General features: G+C 35.4%; 1 protein-coding gene across 3 annotated transcripts in view; it reads left to right on the top strand.

The window, feature by feature from the left end:
• NEDD4 (NEDD4 E3 ubiquitin protein ligase) overlaps window positions 1-19,715 on the top strand; it is a 62,755-nt gene that overhangs the window by 28,166 nt on the left and 14,874 nt on the right. For all 3 annotated transcript variants that reach the window (XM_075160142.1, XM_075160139.1, XM_075160141.1), the window contains 9 exons: window positions 8,588-8,638; window positions 11,447-11,508; window positions 13,318-13,420; window positions 14,298-14,467; window positions 15,072-15,189; window positions 15,321-15,488; window positions 17,328-17,393; window positions 18,075-18,194; window positions 18,635-18,841. In XM_075160142.1, the coding sequence (XP_075016243.1) occupies window positions 8,588-8,638; window positions 11,447-11,508; window positions 13,318-13,420; window positions 14,298-14,467; window positions 15,072-15,189; window positions 15,321-15,488; window positions 17,328-17,393; window positions 18,075-18,194; window positions 18,635-18,841 (1,065 nt within the window). The remainder of the gene's footprint in view (window positions 1-8,587; window positions 8,639-11,446; window positions 11,509-13,317; window positions 13,421-14,297; window positions 14,468-15,071; window positions 15,190-15,320; window positions 15,489-17,327; window positions 17,394-18,074; window positions 18,195-18,634; window positions 18,842-19,715) is intronic.

Genomic DNA, 19,715 nt, shown 5'->3' with positions numbered 1-19,715 from the left:
CAAGTGTTCTGTATATCAGAATATATTTCATATACAACCCTGTATATCAAAGGTCTAGCACTTTGTAGTCACCAGCAAACACTACATATACATATTAAGGAGGAGTTTTATTTGATTGTGCTCTGCACAAATTATGATTAACCTCATTCTGTTTATAGTCTGCAGCTGAACTGAGTTTGGGCAAGTTTCTCATGCCAACAAAAGGGGAAACTAAAGCTGCAAAACCATGCAGAGCAGAGCTCCTGAAACAGCTTGTATAAATATTTAATTATCCAGCCTTCAGGTTGATTCATGTCCTTTTAATCTACCATGAGAGAGTGGGAAGCATTGATGGTGTGGCTTCTTTGATATAGCCACAAGCTATAGTTATTCTGTCTCTTAAGGCTTAGTATACATTTAAGAATGTGTTAAAGTAAAACTTGTTCCCAAGGCAAGATAGAGACCTTCTTCCCTTGACTCCTGACTAGCTGAATAACTTGGAGGCTTTCAGATATGAGACCATGAAAATTACTTTTTTTTTTTTGAATGGTACATCCTTTTTGCTTTCTGTGAGAAATTACATCAACACTTTGGGTTAAACAAAAACATTTCTTGGAAAATGTTATGGTGATGTAGAAATCATAGTCTTTGTAAGCATTATAGCATAAGACAGAAGCCCTTAACAAAACTAATAGTACCTGCAGGTATTCTCCCAAGAATTGTGAAGAAGCTCAGCTATAAAATTGTTGAAATACTAACTATAATGAATAATCTTTTAATCTATTACATTGCCTTACTGAAGGAAGATGGTAAGTAGTATGCCGATATTTTAAAATGACCAAAAGGGGTACTACAGACTACTGCAACAGGCTGGTCTGGAAGAGAGAGTACATGGAATAGAATTAGTAGCCATATGACACGTTTTGTGTTTATAAGGAGGGAGACTAAGCACTGCTTTCATAAAAGAAAGTTTTGTCTTACAAATCAAACTAAGCAATGACATGCGAAGATGGGCGAGATGGTTAATGCAGGACGCTGAGCTTTTCAAAATATTTGACAAGAACCCTTAGCAAAAGTTCTGAAAAATACTCTCAAGACGTAAGTGCAGAAAAAAGCTTCCTCATTGATGACAACTAATTAAAAGATAAGAAACAAAAGTGAGAATTAAATTGTCACCTCTGAAGTTGCAGAAAGTCTCACGGAAGTGAGTGACTAGACAGTAGAATGGACAATTTGAAAATCAGTGGTGATAAATGCCAAGTACTGCACATAGGGGAAAACCAGCTAATGATGCGTGTGTGGTAGTGGTCTCCCATACTGGTCAGGAAATAGTTTATGTCATGGTGAGTGAATTGCTGAAAATGTCAGCCCAAATCTTGTTGACAGTTGAAAGGCAAATAGAAGGTTAGGGTTTATTAGGAAAGGAATAAACTAACAAAAATAAAAACACCGTTATGGAGTTGTACAAATCCACATATGTGCATGGCATGTATATTTCTGGTCATCCTTTTTCAGAAAGCATGTATAATAGAACTAGAAAAATACCAAGAAGGGTCACAAGATTGGGATAAGTTTTAAGTGAGGAGACACTAAATATACCAAGGGCTTTTTTCAGCTTTGGGGGGAAAAAAAAAGTGGTATAAAGGGAATTTTATAAAACTATAGTTCAGGGGAGGTGAATTTAAATGGAGAATCCATTCTTATAAAACAAATATATTTTCTTACATGTTGCTGAGCACACTGTTGCAAGATGTTGTGCATACCAAAAGTAGAAATGGATTTCAAGAAGAGGTTAGATAAGTTGAAGAAAGTCCATCAAAGGGTATTACATTCTCAATATGTACTTTAACATCAGGATCAAAAAGTCCATGACCACTGATTCATTAGAAACTAGGGTATGTATCAGAGGAAGTATTAATCTTAACTGTTGCTTTTATTATTACCTTAAGCATCTGCTTTTGGCCATTACTAGGGAGAAGTTACAAAGCTACGCAAGCGTTAATCTGCCTACTCGGCTCTTTGGTGCCTGCTCAGCCCATGCAGCCACCTAGGGTCAAATGGTAGAAATGCTCTTTCAAGTTGTCCCCTCACCCTGGGCTGAGAGTGTTCTTCTGTGTTCCAACACATGTTTTCTTGTCTTCCAGAAGTGGATGTATTTCACAGGTTGAGCAAGGAAGCAAAACTGACTGGCCTTTTCAGGCGAGTCGTTTGCTTACCACTGGCTTTCACCCCTGTCTGAAGGGACTGCCCTGCATTTCTGTTAAGTGTCTCTGTTTCAAGTGAACTTTCTTCCTCACTCCCTGTGACGAACAGAACATGCTGATTTGGGAATGCAGCCAGCAGAATGTTTGTAGCTCATTTAGTGTTAGTTTATGGATCTATAATCATCTCTGTTTCAAGAGAGTACCTCAGAGTTTTTTTCCGTCGTAGCAGTTTATGGTAAACTGAAAAGTCTACAGATAGATGCAATTATTGTTTGAGACCTCGGGCCGCTTTCAGCTGTATCAACCGTAACATAAGCAAACAGAATTTAAGAAGGACATCAGCAAGTTCCTGGCTGAAATTACATACAAACTTGAATTGAAGTCATTGAAGTTGGGGCGTATTAAAATGCAAATGGGACACTCCAGTTACTCAGTAAGAGGAATGTGGGAGGAAATATAGAACTGGATTCTTTCAGACCTAGATGATTTCTCTGGCAACCTGTGATTTTCCTAGCATAAGGGAGAAGGCCTTGTTCAGTAATGTGAACGCACAAGGGCTTTTCCAAGAAAAAGGTTTCCAGAATTTATTATGAACGTTACTTATTTTTTAATAGAGTTTCTACCTTAGCCAGTTGTTGTAGTAATCATTGTTTCTAGTAAGTTTGATTTGGGACAAATATTTAACTTGTAAAGAATAAATCCAAAGTGGTTAACATCTGGCAAATTATAGGCCAATAAACCCTGTGTCTAATGTGGGAAGTGTAATGTAATTTTAGTAAGAAATGTTGTTGAGCTTATCTGAAATAGATTGTAATACTGCTTTTGTTGTAAAATTTATCATGGGTGGATTATTTGTGTTGTAGTTGCCTTGTGTCATAGAGGTTGAGGCATCCAAGGTCAGTTCGTGCAGACTGGTTTTGGACAGATAGGATTTATAACTTGAGCAAAGCACAGCTTAAGACAAACCAGTAAGTTCTGCTGTAGCCAGGTCGTCTGTGCCTACATTTAGGACTGGCAGCAGTATGTTTAGGCTTGGAGCTGGGAGAGGTCAAGAGGTAGGGCTTGGGGCTCCCGTTCAGATCAGTGGCGGCTGAAGACTAAGGCGGAGTGCAGAAGAGCACGGAAAACTGCAGCGTGGCTGGCAGCGGCCGCTAGCCGTGCGCTGGTGCAAAGGCGCTGGGAATTCCTGAGTTAGTACTGATGTTGAATTTGGATCAACAGTAGCTGAGAACAGTAGACTTAAGAATGCTTTTAAAAATGCTGGACTAACTTTGGAGTAGGCTGAGGCCATTCAGCATGCATCCAGCCCTGCTGTAGGTCCGTGTTCACAGAAATTTCTTAGAAGGGGTCAGTTACTTGCACAGCCTGGGCCGACTCTTCAAGATTATATTTAGGGCTGGAAAAAGCAGCTTCCAGGCTCAACTTGATTTTGTGCATCTGTGTGGCACTGTACTGGACCTAATAAACTTCCCAGGAGTGAGACCATGATGCAGAGATGTTCCAATTGCCTATCTGCCTTTTGGAGGCAAAACGTTTGTCTTTTTTTTTTTTTTTTTAAATTCTGTTTGTTCCCTCTTGCTATGAATGACAAAAAGTTGACTGTGTATTGAGTCCTTCAGCTGAGTCTATGAATTAGCCAGGGTGGTTAATATCTGTCGTATCTGGTTTATCTGTTGCTCATTTCAGGGAGCAAATTACACATGCAGTTTAACATTTGATAGAGTTTTACATTTTCTGAGTGTTTTAAGCTTTCTAGTGTTAATTGATGAAGGTAGAAGTGCACCTGGAATTGTTACTACAAGAGTTTGTTTTTCAAACTTTATCTGAAGTCTTAAGATTTGGCACAAAAGCTTTCACAAATAGATGCAAAAGTTTTAGATTTTTTTATACTGCTATGAAGTTAACTGACTTCATGACAGGAATGGCTTGTCGAAATTGTACCTAATTAAATATTTGGTACTGTTTTCTGATTTTTTTTTTTTTTGAGTGTTGGCTGGTTTAACATAGGAGGCCAAATCTGGATTAGCTCTTGACTTTTCATAAAATGTAATATTCCTGCTTTTTATATGGTAGCTTATTTGGCACATCTGTCCATAAAACCAAAGGAACTCAAATTCCTGATGAATAAAACATACGCGTTACTAACTTTTGACTTGTTCCCTGTTTATGTTGTGCTTAAGTATGCTTTGGTTATATTAGATGACTCCTTGTCTTCCTGTGACCTATGTGAAAATGAATTCTCATATGCAAAAAAACCCCGCTATCTTAAATTGCTTTGTTAATGAACTTTTAAGCACAAGTTCTCAAAGTAGCAAACATTGAGTGGAGTAATATACGAATGTTGTTATAAAATTACTGTAGACTAAACATGAACTTTTAAGGAAGCTATCTATAAGATATTGGTTCTATATAAAAAGTATAAGCTATAAATGGAGAAACAGATGACACTTTTGCTCTGGTCTTTTCAGAGAAGCAGTTCTCTGAAAATATCTTGGGAAGTGAGGGAGAATTAGTGAAAATAACTTAGTGTCATTTCTAAATGCTGTCTGTTAAACAGATGGTAAAACTGCTGAGGCATGTTATGCTGACACCTTGCTGTTGAAGCAGCCAGCAGGGCTGAAGGTCCTGCAGAAACATATGTTGCGTAATAACCATTGATCTAACAGCATGTATTTTCTCTGTTTTGAAAATGCTGATAGGTTCTTACATCTCAGTATCACAGATAGTTGATCATACATTCCAACTACATGTCATGGTTGGATTCCATAGATTCCAACTACATGTCATTAAAAAAAAATCTCCTCACCATCTACCTCTCCCCCTTAAAAATACAGGAGGCTGGGACTTCCATGAATTCCATGCGACAAAGTATTTATCTCTTTGCAAGATAGAGAAAACATTATTTTTATTATTTTTTGAAACTCTTATTTTCCCATGATGAATAGCATATGCTGGCAGTATTTTATGGAAGAAAAAAAGCTCACTTTTCTTGATTTAGAGTTCAAGAGAACCAAATAATATACTCAGTGCAGCATGAAAAGAAAAATACTTGAAGTTGCTAGTGTGGCTCAGGAAAGATTTTTTTCATTCTCATCAAGCTTGTAACTAATGTTGATGTTTGGGTGTTTAAGCAAGAAGAATGTTGGTTTTATAAGGGATCTATTGAGCTCTTGTTTTCTTAAGCAGCGATAGTCCAGATCGCTGTTTGTTTTTTCAATTTGAATTGATACTTTATATTCCCTCCAATAAAAGCTGCATGCTTTCTCATTTTGCCATACAGCTGTAGACTTCTGTGCGAAGACCTTATGCAGAACTAGCTGTCTGTTTAGTCAGAGAAAGACTGGGAATATACTTAGGTTCTAATTCATGCACTAACAACAACAAAAATTAGTCACAAAAATTGGTAGAGAAAATACCTGTTATTTCAATACCGTGGTCTATGCAAGAGCTGTTTAAAAAGTCACTGTGATGAATCCAGCAATTAAGAAAGGCATTAAATTTAGTTAACTCTCTTCAAACCTGATAAATTATGAGTAATGTTCTCAGTACTGCTCTTAAGTGTGTGACTCAGATAAGCATGTCTGTTTAAAATCTACTTCTATCAATTTCTGATGGGAATTGCAGAAAAAAATCCAAAATCTTAACTGTTAAGGCTTATTAAGTACATATTCATAAAATAGATGAAAATGAGTTTTAGACGGGATTACTTTCTTTCGGTGCTTTTCCTCTTTGAGCACTGGCTTTGGCATTGTACTACAGTTCTTTAAATGTGTTGTATACAGCAGCTGTCTGTCCTCACATGTTTTTAATAACTTTCTATAGACTAAACCAATGAATCAGTAAAATAAAAGGCCTCTTTGTTAGTGTACTAGATCATTAATTGAGGTTTATGCACTTACGGTTTGGCAAGCAGAAAGTTTGAGTTCTCTGGCTGTTAAGAAATTAGAAGTTGACAAGAACAACTGACCTACTTGTCTGTCTTGAAAAAACTGGGAAGCCTGCTCTCATGAAACAGAGATCCAAACTGTTTCAACTCCATTGACATTTAATTGTTAATGTGTGTGATGTCTGTTTCAAAGCTTCTCTGGCACTTCTTTGAAGGCAGTTAGTCAGCTTGTCATAGTGAGGCACATTGCTAAAGAGCATTCCTGCTATCTGATCTATGTATTAGTTGTTTGGAGGTCAACAAAAATCTCCACTGGAGGATTTTACTCTCTGGCTGGAGGAGAAAGTACTGTTAAAGGTTGGTTATTGAGGCTGGCTCTGCTAAAAATAGGAGAGACAGCAGAATAATAAAGTGAATAACAGGAGCCCGTACTAAAATAATGGTGGTAACAAACACAATGTTCTGAGGTTTTCTAAAATACAGCAGACTTTTGTCCCAGATTCCAGTAATTTATTTGAAAGGCATGTTCCACTTGAGGATTGCCAAGAACTTTACAAATACTAAGCCTTTTAACATGTCTAAGGTATGTGCCGAGCCATTTTAAAAAAACCTCATAGGCAAAAATGATAGCTATATTTTTCCAGAAGCTTGTGGTCTATAATAATACAGAAAGTTTTCCTTCAGTAGTTCAGGGAAGCTTCAGACTCTTCAGGTCTGAAAACCTGTTACAGCTTTCTATTTCAAACAAGTTTGTGAACTGAAAAGGTAGGTGTTTTGTTTTTTATTTCCATTCCCCCTCCTTCAAATCTGAATATAAGACATACACACTACAAATTCAGTTTAAAGTTATGTATCTCTAGATTTCTAGCATGTTGTCATCTCTGACAAGCTCTGTAGTCTAGTTGTGCTTTTTGGAGGTGTAAAAATGAAAGCTTATACAAATGTGAGGCACTGGTTCTCCATATACGTGTATGATTTAAAGATGACATGGACAAACTTAGGACAATAGAGCTAAAGAAAAAAAGTACCAGGATTATTAAAGAAGAAAGAACTGCTTCAAGAAATACCTATAGCCTTTAATGTCAGAACTGTTTGAATGGAGAATGCTGTCAATGGGACAAAAAAATGAGTAGAATTGGACTGGAGTTTTAATACTGTAAAACATTGGCATTGAAAATTAAAAACATAGTCGTGCTACAAGAAAGGTGAAACACACAGCTTTGCCCTGAGGTGACGGGAATAGATGTCAGCAAGGTGCAGAGCCTCATAGTGGAAAGTTTTGTGGAAGAAGGCTGTCAAAACCCTTGGGTGATGAGCTTGAATAAAAGCTTGTGGTACACCAACAGATTTAGGAAAGAATAGGCACCAAATCTTTTGTTAGCTGGAAAAATCAGGAAGACTAGAAATCCAGAGGCTGTAGAGGCTACGCTGTTGAAGACTTTCACAGTTCCTTACTCTGTCTATGCAAAAACGCATAGTCTTGTTATAGTGTCGATTTTTAAAAAATGCCATAGGCTTATACATACCTTTTAAAAATTTCATGCCCTCTTGATTTTTAGCACACAGGCAGTGATATGTCTTCATGTTAAATGACCCATATAATGCATTTTCCTGCTTTTGTGGAGGTTCGCAAAGGCTTTCAAATCACAAATGAACTTGAAACAACTCAGCATATGCTCCAGTAACCCACTAAGGAGTCAAGTAAAGTACTTTGACTGTTGGTGGTGACTGTTGGTGAATACTGAAATTACCTACGTAAACTACTAAAATCTAGTTTCTTTGGCAGGCAAAAATCAATGATCAAAAGTAAACTGTACAATGATACCATGTATTGTCAGTCCCTCCCCTGGTACTACAGCGTAGGCTGGAGGGAATCCAGCTGCAAAGTTGCTGCATTTTCATAGTCTGGTCGTAGTTGGACATTTAAGACATCCAAGTCAGGGCAGAATCTTTCAGATTTTAGTTGTTAAAACTAAACTCCGCAGTGTCGTAGGAAAACGGTATTTTTCATAGGCAGTTTTCAAACAGCTGCCTAGGCTTATAGAAATTGTCAGGCGCTCCTAGGAGGAAGGTCTCTAGTTCTGTGTTAATCTGTGATAAATGTTTAGTTGCTTAAGCATGTACCAAGACAATTATTTTACTGAAAAAAATAAGGGAAAAAGTGTCTTTACTCCTTGCCTTTAAGACGATGTTTCTACTGGAGATGCTGCCAATCTCAGTCGTGATGCTGAACAACTCTCTCCTGATTGATTAGCGTTAGTCCACATGATTTAAAAAACAATCTAAATCTCTACCCCCAGCTCCCTCAAACTTCATTTATTTTGAGGAAGGCAGAACAGTCCAAGGCTCTGAGTGTTGGGTCAATCAGAACTCATTCTATACAGAACAAGTTTGATTGTCTATAATTCAAGAGTGTCTTCAAATTCTTAGAAAGCATTACTATGTTATCAGGGGGTTTTTAAAAACACTTTGCAACTTTAAACTTTCTGTGTTTTTTGTTTGTTTTTATTTTCCATAGACTCGAGATGATTTTCTGGGGCAAGTGGATATTCCTCTTTATCAGTTACCGGTTTGTATTTTTTGTTTGTTTTTGTTTTAAGACTGTGAAAGGGAAATATGATTCTGTATGCAACTGTATTAGTTATCTAAGGAAGTTAACCGAACTGATAATTTAAGTGATTAAATTCTCCTGCTCTGTGGGTTTTTTGTTTGGTTTTCTTTTATGGATTTGTTAGGGTTTTTTTAGTGCTGATATTTATCAAAAAATGTAGATTACCTTGTGTTTAGATATTACCTTGTGTTTCTGCTGCTATGAGAGTTAGGAGTGCTTTTAGCTTTTTCAAGAATAAAAATACAAGGTTTGAAACAGTCTTAAGTACAAGAAGAGATTGTAATTACTGTTATATTTCTTAAAATACTTTCTTCAAGGTCTACAAATTTACTTTTAATATTCCTTAGTCCCATAAACAGATACAGGAGAGGCTAAGTGGGAAATAGAAAAGCTAATGTTGCTTTGTACATATTTTTTGGTTTTGTATTCCTTTTGCAAAGCACATTGTTAGTTTTAAAGAAATATCACCAAGAACATTGAAATAAGTGAGCCTTTTCATTTTCCTCTGAGGTCTCAAAACATTAGCAAATACTAACAGATTTATCAGCAACTGTTCTAAAGACAGTGTAACAACCGTGGCAAAACCTTTCCAAGAGCAGTTGTTCTTTCATTCTGGTAAGAACCGTGTCAGGAGTAGTTACAGATATGTCCCGTTTCCCACTGTAACTGGGATGTGAGATCACACTAACTCCTCCCCCTCAGTCAGGTGGGTTGGAAAGACTGGCCGTGATGTCCTTCTGCAGAAGACTGACTGTGTTTTCACTTCCCACTAATAAGCTGGACAGCAATATCTGGAGTCTTTTGGAGATATTGGTGCATTTCCTTTCTTTTTTTTTTTTTTTAGCATGAACTAATTTATAGAGCCTCACTGGAGTATTTTCATGGCTATTTTCTTACCTTCTTCAAACGTCAACTTTTCCCTGTCTCCTCTTTGTTTCCGTCTTCCTGGTTCCTTGTTCTTAATTACTTCGTCTTGCCATCTAAATCGATTGTACTTTATTGGCCCAAATATAGGTGGATCTTTTTGAAACATTTTCATTTACATAAGTAAATACACCTTGGATACATAAAATCAGGTTATAAATTCTTTATTACATGCAGTTTTGGTTTTGTTTGATACTATGCAAATACAGACTGTTCATAAATAAAAAGAACTGGTAATCAGGAACATGTAAAAAGGGCAAATCATCTACAAGGTAAGATAGTTGGCAGATATGAATTTGCTCTTTCCAAAACCAAAATGTATGAATCCAAGTGTAATCTAGCATTGAATCTAAGGCAACTCTTGTTTTTGGAAAGTCAGAAAAATAATTATAAAATTTCAGTTAAGATGATAATCTTTTTCTTTTTCTCTCCTCTGTGATATATTTCCACAGTGTCTTAGTGTGTGTGTTGGAAGAAAGAATGTAATGTTGGGGGGGGGGAAACCCCAAAACCCAAGCTTAATTCCATTTTAATTTCAAAGTATTTACCTTGGTTGTAAGACAATTCATTTTATAAGTATAGAACCTGATCTTGCAGATAACACCAGTGTAACACATATATCATTACAGGATTGAAGATCTGCATTTTAATTCGGTGAAGGTGGAACACTTCAACTTGAGTGTAGTATTTCTAAATTGTATTAATAAGAGGTTACACTGAATGTCTGAAATACAAGAGAGCATTTTTCTTTCTGAGGTTTGGCGTAATAGTTATCACATTCAGTAAAATTTAGTCAGCTTAATCTTAGGACTGTTTCATAACAAAGCTCAGCCATTCCAAATAAAATTCTAAAACCTCTAACTTAATAGTGTCTAACGTTTTAGATTCTGGATTTTTTTTGTTTGTTTGTTTCTTTCCAATCAAATGTTGACACACATTAGACTTTTTTTTAAAATACTATTATGGAATTAGTTCAACCTTCAAGGATTGCATCAGATACCATTGTTCTTAATTAAAAGGCCTACAAATATAACAATTGCAGGGTTTTTTTCTCATATTATACAGTACTTCTTGAAACGGTTAAAATCTATTGATTAACGAGAGCTTAGAGTTACTCCTCAGAATTTACAAAGAGCTGAAAAAGGGGAAAAAAAAAAGATTCAAAAAAGAGATTTACAAATGTTCCTAAACATATGGTATTGTAAAAATCAAATGTTTTTGTAAGAATTGCAGAACTTCAGATGGATTATTAATATTAACCAGAAAAATAAATATCTTTATTTTCTTTAATGATCCCTCATGTATATTTCTCTACCTGTACCTGGGATGTATATTTATAAAATGATGTCTGTTTACCGCTGTGCTTCTTTCTGTTGAGCAACTTCAGTTTTGTGAATGAGAACAGAGATGTTCTCAGAATGGATTCTTCTGTGATTTTTTTTTTATGCCCAAGTCCTAAAGCTAGAAAGGGCTTTTTATGCATGTTCTGTGTAAAAATATTTGAAAAACACTGATGGAGGAAAAAGAACTATGGTAGATCTTTTAAATGTGAAAATTGAGAATCTATTTCTTGATTTCAGGCTAAACATTTTTTTTTTTCCTGTGCTTTAGAAACTGTAATATATGTATACACTGAAAGGTAATTTTTTTTTTTTCTTGAACCAGGGAATTAGTCTTACTACTAAGATTAAAGCTGGTATTGTATTACTGTACCTAAACCTATAATTTAAATTTTAAAATGTTATAAGGCCTTTAGAGAAACTCATTGTAAACTTCTGATAATTTTCTTTAACTCCAAGTGTTTGGTACAGATTTTTTTTGAAAAAACTTGTCTTATTCCAGACAGAAAATCCAAGTATGGAGAGACCATATACGTTTAAGGATTTTGTTCTTCATCCAAGAAGGTTAGTAAATACCACATGTTTTTATATCTAAACAATGCTGTTAAGTAATTGTACATATGTAAATATTGTCTAAATTTTTATATTTTTGTCAAAGAAATTTGAGCATCAATTGAGTAAGATATTTGTGATTCTACTAAAAAGTCAGCATTTGTTTATGTACTTACAGATTATTTGGTAAGAATAAACCATTTTTCTTCAAGCCATGACATAATTCACATTATAACTTCGTCTGAACAATTTACTGTTTTGCTGAACAGTGAAATCAGTGACCAATGTTACGCCATAACTCATTTATCCCTTTTCAACTTGAAATTGTTTCCTGCCTTCCTGTCTCTCTTGTTTGCCTGTTTCATGTAAGCAGTTTCATGTGACCTTAATTATAAACATAACAAAACTTAAACTGAAAAGCTGCTTAACATTTAGGAAGGCCTGTGGTAAAAAAACAAGGAATTTTAAAATTATTTTGACACTGATAGTAGCGTTACGCATTTCGTGTTTGTTTTTAAAATGTAGATTCTTAACCTAAATCTGAGCAGTTTTTAGCAACTTTTATTAGAAATAAAATACATGTCAACATTTTTCAGATAATAGGTTCCAATTTAGAAATAATATCAGAACATGTGGGATCTATAGATCTTTCTCAGCCACGTTGGTAGCAGAAGTATTTTTTAAGTATTTTACAGTTCTTGATTTTTAGCAAATCAATTATTTTAACAGACTTAATGACTGTCAAATTTCATTTTGATCTCCTATTTTTCTGAATTTAACATTTCCTATCCTATAAATGAATGAAGAATAATATTTATTGTCTCTACATAAATTAACTTCAGTTGTTTGTTAGTCAAGGATCTGACCTCTTCTTGTAGTGGCTACCATATGAATTTGGCAATGCTTTCTAGTAAGAGATACTGCCACAGGTTCAGGCACTTTTCTGCCTTGAAATCTTTCACTAACTTTTAGATGCTTTAGTATTGTTAATGTATGTTCTTCAATTTTGCTCATATTTGCATTTACTTAGATGGGAATATTAATAATAAGGTTACTACCTTCCCAATATCTCAAGCTGAGTAAGAATTATTAACATTATTAACATTTCAGAGTTAATACTCTGAAATAAATTACTTTAACTACTGTATTGGAAAATAAGAAAGTAGGTTACTTCCTCTTTCAAAGGGATGTGGGCTTTTCTGAAACCAAAATATGATCTGAATGAACATGTTTATAATCCAACATGAAATGTTTTTCTGGATATCGGAAAATCTAATTCACTTTTTCTGCATGGCAAAAAAAAAAAAAAAAGGCAAAGCATTAGACCTCAGTCTTGTGAGGGTTTTGGTTTTTTTTTTCTTTATTTTAATAAGATGATGTGCAGGTATCCAGTTGACTCACTAACGATATTTTCTTTTTTTTATACCAATAGTCAAACAGATGAGATAATTTGGCAGATTTCTTTACCAAGTGAAAATATTAAATAAAATCAATATGGGGAAATCCTATTTTCAGGCTTCTAATGATGCATTAAGCTAAATACAGAGAGGCAGATGCTGAAGTATATGAGCTTGCTTAGGGAAGTTTTCAGAAGAGTGAGTGGGAAAGAAAAGTTTCCAGTTGTGGTACATAATATCAAGGTGTATTCAGAAGTCTAAAAACTCAATAACATTATAGAGCTTCATTAATTTAAATATAAAAAGCCAAGTTTGTGTTGAGAAACTTAAGAATAATCCTCTAGCTGTGCTTTTTCAGCTATTTTACTTCCAGGTAACAATTTCACAAGTGCACAATAAGAACATTTTATTTTCTCTTCTGCAGCCATAAATCAAGAGTTAAAGGCCACCTTAGATTAAAAATGACTTACTTACCTAAAAGCAATGGGTCTGAAGAAGAAACCACAGAACAGGCTGAAGAATTAGAGGTGGGAAAAGATGTATTTATTGCTGAAAAACCTAGCAAATGTCTTCAGCTATTAAGGGTAGTTACAGTAAAAATGAATGTTAGGAATCACTAAGCTATAAATAGTGTTTTGGAAACAAACCAGTTAAAAGTGATTGCTTGTATCTTACATAAAAGTTGTAAGTCTGCGTAAAAATTCTGGAGCAGTTTTTCTAACTAAAGGAAGTGATTTGTTAGTATATGTAAAAAAGAAAACATACATTAGGCTTTTGGTTTTGTTCTGGTACTGACTTGTCATATGTCTACGTAACTTTTCTTATTTTAGAATTAATGTAAGTATCATTGCCCAGCATTTTTACTGCGTTTAATGTTGTTTGACCCCAGCCAGCCAGCCACTGACGTCTTGCTGGTTTTAGAATTTCAACTCTCTCCAATTTATAGGGATGTTTTGATCTTAACTACTTTACATTTGTAATCTTTTGTAAGCACATCCGATTTAGATCAATGGATTTCTTTTCAAGACTTAAACAACTCTCATCAGCATTACCACCTTCGCTGTAATTAAACTTTCTGTTACAAAATGGTATGCTCATCTGACTACTAGCATATGTACGAAATGAAATTTATTTACTTTTTTTAATCTATTCTATGAATGCTGTTTATTTTCCTGGAATAAACAACTTCTGATGCTAACATGTTTAAGGAACTTGAGTTAAAAATAAGATTTCTGCATGCATAATTTGTCCTATCTCTTGAGAAATATCCACGATAAAACTCAGAGCCAATCTTGCTGGCCTAAGATGTAGTAGAACTGCACCTTAAAAGGGGGGTGGTTTAATAAATTGAGATACTTTTTCAGCTTTGGTCATATTAAAGGTAGTTAATATTATATCTCTTAGCCTGGGTGGATTATATTGGACCAACCAGATGCTGCTAGCCAGCCACAACAGCAGCAGCAGGAATCTCCTCCGCTGCCTTCAGGCTGGGAAGAAAGGCAAGACATCCTCGGCAGGACCTACTATGTCAATCATGAATTCAGAAGAACACAGTGGAAAAGACCAACTGCTCAGTATGTCTTTTGGCCTGAAAATTCAAGTCGTATATTAAGTAGTGTAACTAGTTCATTCTAGTTGCTTTGAAAGCAAGGAGAACTAGAAAGTGAACAGCCTGAGAATTAGTAGAGAGCTTTCCATAGCTTAACATTCAAGCCCCCATGTAATGGTCACTGGCTAGTGGTCATTTTAACTGCACAGTATTCTTCCTGTTCTCTGGAAGTATGCATTCAGATAGAAACTGTTGCAATTGTAAGAGTAATAACTGTAGTAATGGAAAGGAAATTATTTTCCAGCTCTAAGCCTGGTTCCTCCTTCCCAGCAGGGTCTGCATTAAATTATTTACCTTGGTTTTTTCAGATTTTTTTTTTTCCCCCTTAGCATGTGAATTACAAAAATAATACCTGGAATGCTATCTGGTTCTTTAGTTTAACTTACGCTTCATGTTGACATGAATGCTTATGATTTTTAAACAGTTTACATTGATTTTTGTAGCTCATGACTGTTTCTTTTTCGTCTGCCAAAATGACTATAATGTATGTTTTTGCTGTTAGCCTAGTTTACTGTTGAAAGATAAAATATGGCTACTGTATGCTGACTTCCCCCCCACCCCTCGCCCAGGGACAATGTAGCTGTTGCAGATATTGGTAGTGTGCAGTTGGAGGCCCAGCACGTGTTCACTCATCGGCGACAGATATCAGAGGATACAGAAAATCTAGACAACAGAGATTCCCCCGAGGTAAAAACAATCTCTGAATGTTTCTGAAATGCAAATAACTTTTAAATCTAGTCAAAAAGCTTGTCTTAACTATTTGCAACTATTTGGAACTATTTCTTTAAAATCTTTTTTTCTTTATTTTCTTTTTAAAGAGCTGGGAAATCATAACTGAAGATGAGGCAACAATGTATAGCAATCAGAACCTTCAAATACCTCTCTCACAGAGTAATTGTGATATACAGACTCATCTTGCAGAAGAATTGAATACCCGACTTACTACCTCTGGAAGCTCAGCTACTGGCCAGTCAGCAGCCTACACTGTAGATGATTTTTCTCATTGTTCTAATGTACAGAAATAGCTATAATATTTTGCACAAAATGTCACTACTGATAGAATTAGATCCATAAATACTTCATATTAATAATTATATTTTTAATTTCATCTCAAATGCAGAGAATTTAAGAGTAATCTTTTTACTGTAGAATCCCATCTAAGCAAACATTTTATTCTTCCCCACTTTACTTATATGAATTTCTGCCTGAGATCAAAACAGACTTGCGTGAACTATTTTTCAGTCTATAAATTTACCTCTTATTCTAGTATCATAGTGAGTGCTGCTGAAAACTACAGATGAAGGAAGCTGTCTGTATACTGAAAGCTTATTTCTGAGGGAGTTGTGCTATATTGGTTACTTTTTCCATTAGAACAAGTTTTAAGATAACTCATTTTTCATTGTGAATATTGGGATAAGGTTTTATGATTGGGCTGAGTAAACCTGGTGACTCCATAGTGGTGAAAAAGGGACCTCGCTCATTGTCGTGGTTTAATGTGCAGTTCTACAGCCCTTGCGCCAGTTATGAAACTTGTCTGACCTCTCAGTGAGTCTGTTCAGCTTGCTAACCCAGCAGAAAACTATTCTCTTTTTCCCCAAACTCTGTTTTTTTGCAGTTTTAGCAAGCTGAAACAGCATGCTAGGTTGTTTGACAAATAGTTCGGTGGCAAAGGGGAAGCAGCGGGAGTACATAGCCAGGAGTGAGACTTGTCTTTTTGGTGGTAGCAAGCAATTAAATAAGCTCAGCTGTCTTGTGAAACCCGAGCTCCATAAACAGCCTTGTAACCTGATACGTGACTTGAGAAATCCACTGTCCATTGAGGAAAGCCTATAGAGGTGACCCAGACCATCTAGGCTGTAAGATTTTGGTATTTAAATAAAATCATTAGCTTTTGTGATGCTGAAATACCATTCCAAATGTAAATTTGGAATTGACTGTTTTTCTAAGCTTGTACAAAGGCATCACTAGTGTTGCTGGAAATAGCAAAGTGAGAGTAACAAGACTTTACTTATCTCTGCTATTCAGAATCCTATGGATAGCAAGAAAACTGTTATTTCAGCTTGCTTGGGTGGCCTAAGCAAAGGAAGAGGCAAATGTTCAAATTATTTGCAAGAGCCAGCTAGAATGACAGTCTTGCCTTCCTTCACCTCCATCACCCCCAAAAAAATAAATTTAAAAACTTAATCATGCTTTTTCTTTGAAGTATTCTAAAAGGGTATGTAGATAGGGAAAAATTCTTCAAATAATTGGGGAAATTCTGGAGCAAGATGAAATACAGTTTCTTAATTGTAGTAAATGAGATCTAAATACGGCTCTAGGCGGAAAGGTGGATGCTTATGCAAAGTCCAGGGATTGAATTACTCTTCTCAAACTGGATGTCTCAGACTCTCATATCTTGTCATTATTAACTTAATCTACTCTCTGAAAAGTTGTGTTAGCTCTGATATATCACAGGCTTTAATCTACTGGCAAGATAATGCAGTAAGTTCTGTACTGTAAATTCAATTGTAATGTAACTGGTTGCAATTAACTCTAATGTTTTACGTGCCAAAACATCTATTGTTAGGGTTTTCAGAACTTTCACAAGCCCCTGTATTACTCTGTTTTAAGGTTGTAATAGGCACTGTGAACTTAATGTTTCTAGCAGTGTTAGAACAGTAGTTTCAAAAATACTATATTAAATTGATGTTTCAAAACAAGTAAGACACTTTGTTCAAAATGAAAACTGTAATAGTTTGAAGTGTGATAACCATTGTTGACTGTTTGCTGCCATCCTTAAAGCTGCATTAATAGCTAACAATATAATTCCTTTTCACTACTTCAAGAACCATTCCAGCAGAAGAGGTAGTCTGCAAACATACAGAGTTGAAGAGCAGCCTGCACATCCAGTGGTACGTCTTTTTCCAAAAAACACAGGCTTGTGTAGCAGAGAGGCTGAAGGATTTTCTTAATGTAAAAGTTGGGGGTTTTTTTAACTATTTATTATGTGCTGGCATTTTAAATGAGATTTGGCCTTCTGCTTCTGGCAGCTGTCCTAACAAAATTGCAGTTATGAGTCTAGCAAGATTGGAGTTCAGTTGTAAAGCTTTCATGTTCCAACTTCGTGTTTTTGGTTTAACATTAACTTAATGCATGGATAGAGCCTGCAGAAGGAAGTAGTCTTCCCATGAAGATATGAGTTTTGTTTTTCAAATTGTTTGCTTTATAATTAAAAGCTGTGCCACCATCCTTATATTATGTTCTCATGGTGACACTGCAAACTATGAGCTCATAGCCAGAAGTACTAGGCTGGATCAGCCATGCCTAAGCCAGGTATATAAATGAATCCTTTTTGATGAGGAGCTTCAATTTAAAAAAACTAAAAAATAAAAAAAAAGAAAATTAAAAAAAATTCTGTCACTTCATACTATTCAGTAAGGACTTAAATACTGCTTTTCTATTTTATCCAGTTTGCAAAATCATAAACCTTCTGGATTATGGTTTTGTTGTTTTAATTTGACAGAGGAAAGCCTTTTCACAGTCAGTTTCCTAGTTTTCTTAACTGTTTTTCTTCTGTTATCACTAATATTTAGTTACTGCCTACTTCATCTGGATTACCCCCAGGCTGGGAAGAAAGACAAGATGAAAAAGGGAGGTCATACTATATAGATCACAATTCTAGAACCACTACCTGGATAAAGCCAGTTGTGCAGGTACTGTCTGTCTTCTAATTATTAATGTTTTTATTCATTTAACCTTTTAAAATCTCACATAATAGAAGTGAAGTTTAGAGACCTCTTCGAAATAGAACATGCAAAAAGCATAAACTGCTAAAGCATTACATAAAATATCTGAGAATGCAATGAGAGTTAGGAACAGTAATATTTGTGGCAAGTCACCGTACTATTAATGCACCGAGAAAGCCTTCTGGAGAGTGATAGCTGATTGAGAAGCCTGAAAGACTTCTTTTAACCTTGGTAGTATAATCAGTGATTGTTAGTCAATGTTGTTGATATTAGACTAAACAAATCTATGTACTGTCTGGCACTTGCTTTATGAAACTGCTTTCATGAGTCAAAAATATATGTTAATAGAAGAAATATATTGCTCTGCAGGGCTTTGATTTTTTTTTTCCTTCTTTCACTTACCATAGATTGCTATGGAAACAAGTCAGTTGTCAGCTGCGCAAAGTATTTCTATAGGAAGACAACCACAAGCAACATCAAGTGATTCATCACAACAGTCTTCTCAGCAGCAGCCTGAAATGGAGCAAGGATTTCTCCCTAAAGGCTGGGAAGTCCGACATGCACCCAATGGGAGACCATTCTTTATTGACCACAATACCAAAACTACAACATGGGTAATGGAAAACTGCTCTCATGGACTGAAATTCTAGTTACTCTTTAGTCAAAGCTTTGCTGCTTTCAGCAAGCTTCTGTAGATAGTACCAAGATAGCTGTGTCATGTCTGTTAAGGAGCATACATAATAAAAATGCAAAGTCATTTAAAGTATCTATCATGAATAGAAAATTATAAATTTTACAAACTGTATTGGTCTTGAAAGTTTAGCTTAGAAGGAGGAAAATACTGATGTATATAGGAATCTGTTTCGCAGATGTAAAGTATCTCCTAAATGACACTCCTGTCGTAACTGTAAAACTGTGATAGCTTATATGCGCTGTTAACAGAAACCAATTTTGTAAACTTAACTTCAACAGGAAATCCATTACCTTGAATTTGTCACGTGGTACAGTGCACAACACAAATTTCTGTGAATTCTTAAGAAAGCAGGCCAGGTGCAGCTACAATATGGATGAGGGAGTTATACAGCTACAGTTCCACAGAGTGGCACTGCACACCACTAGGCAGTACTAATAGATGGACTTAAGCATTTAAAGATTAGGTCAGTATTACTGTTAGGAAGGAGAAACAGAGAAATGCATTAAATTGATTCAAAATGAATATTCATTTCTTCAAGATTATGGAAAGACCTTATTTAACACAAACACCTTCCCCCTACCCCCCAAAAAACCCCAAACCAACCAACCAAACAAACAACAAAAAAAACCCAACCATGTGGAAAGATTAATTTAACTTAATTACACTAAAACTGAGTTGAATGAGGGATTTTTTTATTTATCTATAAAGATCATTAGAAGATGATTGTAAACTACTGGAGGACTGAGAATCCCCAAGGAACCTGGTTGCAGAACATACAACAATTATCTAGTTGA

Source organism: Calonectris borealis, chromosome 11, assembly GCF_964195595.1.
Source record: "Calonectris borealis chromosome 11, bCalBor7.hap1.2, whole genome shotgun sequence".
In the NCBI taxonomy this organism is placed as follows: Eukaryota; Metazoa; Chordata; class Aves; order Procellariiformes; family Procellariidae; genus Calonectris; species Calonectris borealis.
The sequence above is the reverse complement of the archived record's forward strand: the minus strand, read 5'-3'. Positions and strand labels throughout refer to the sequence as shown.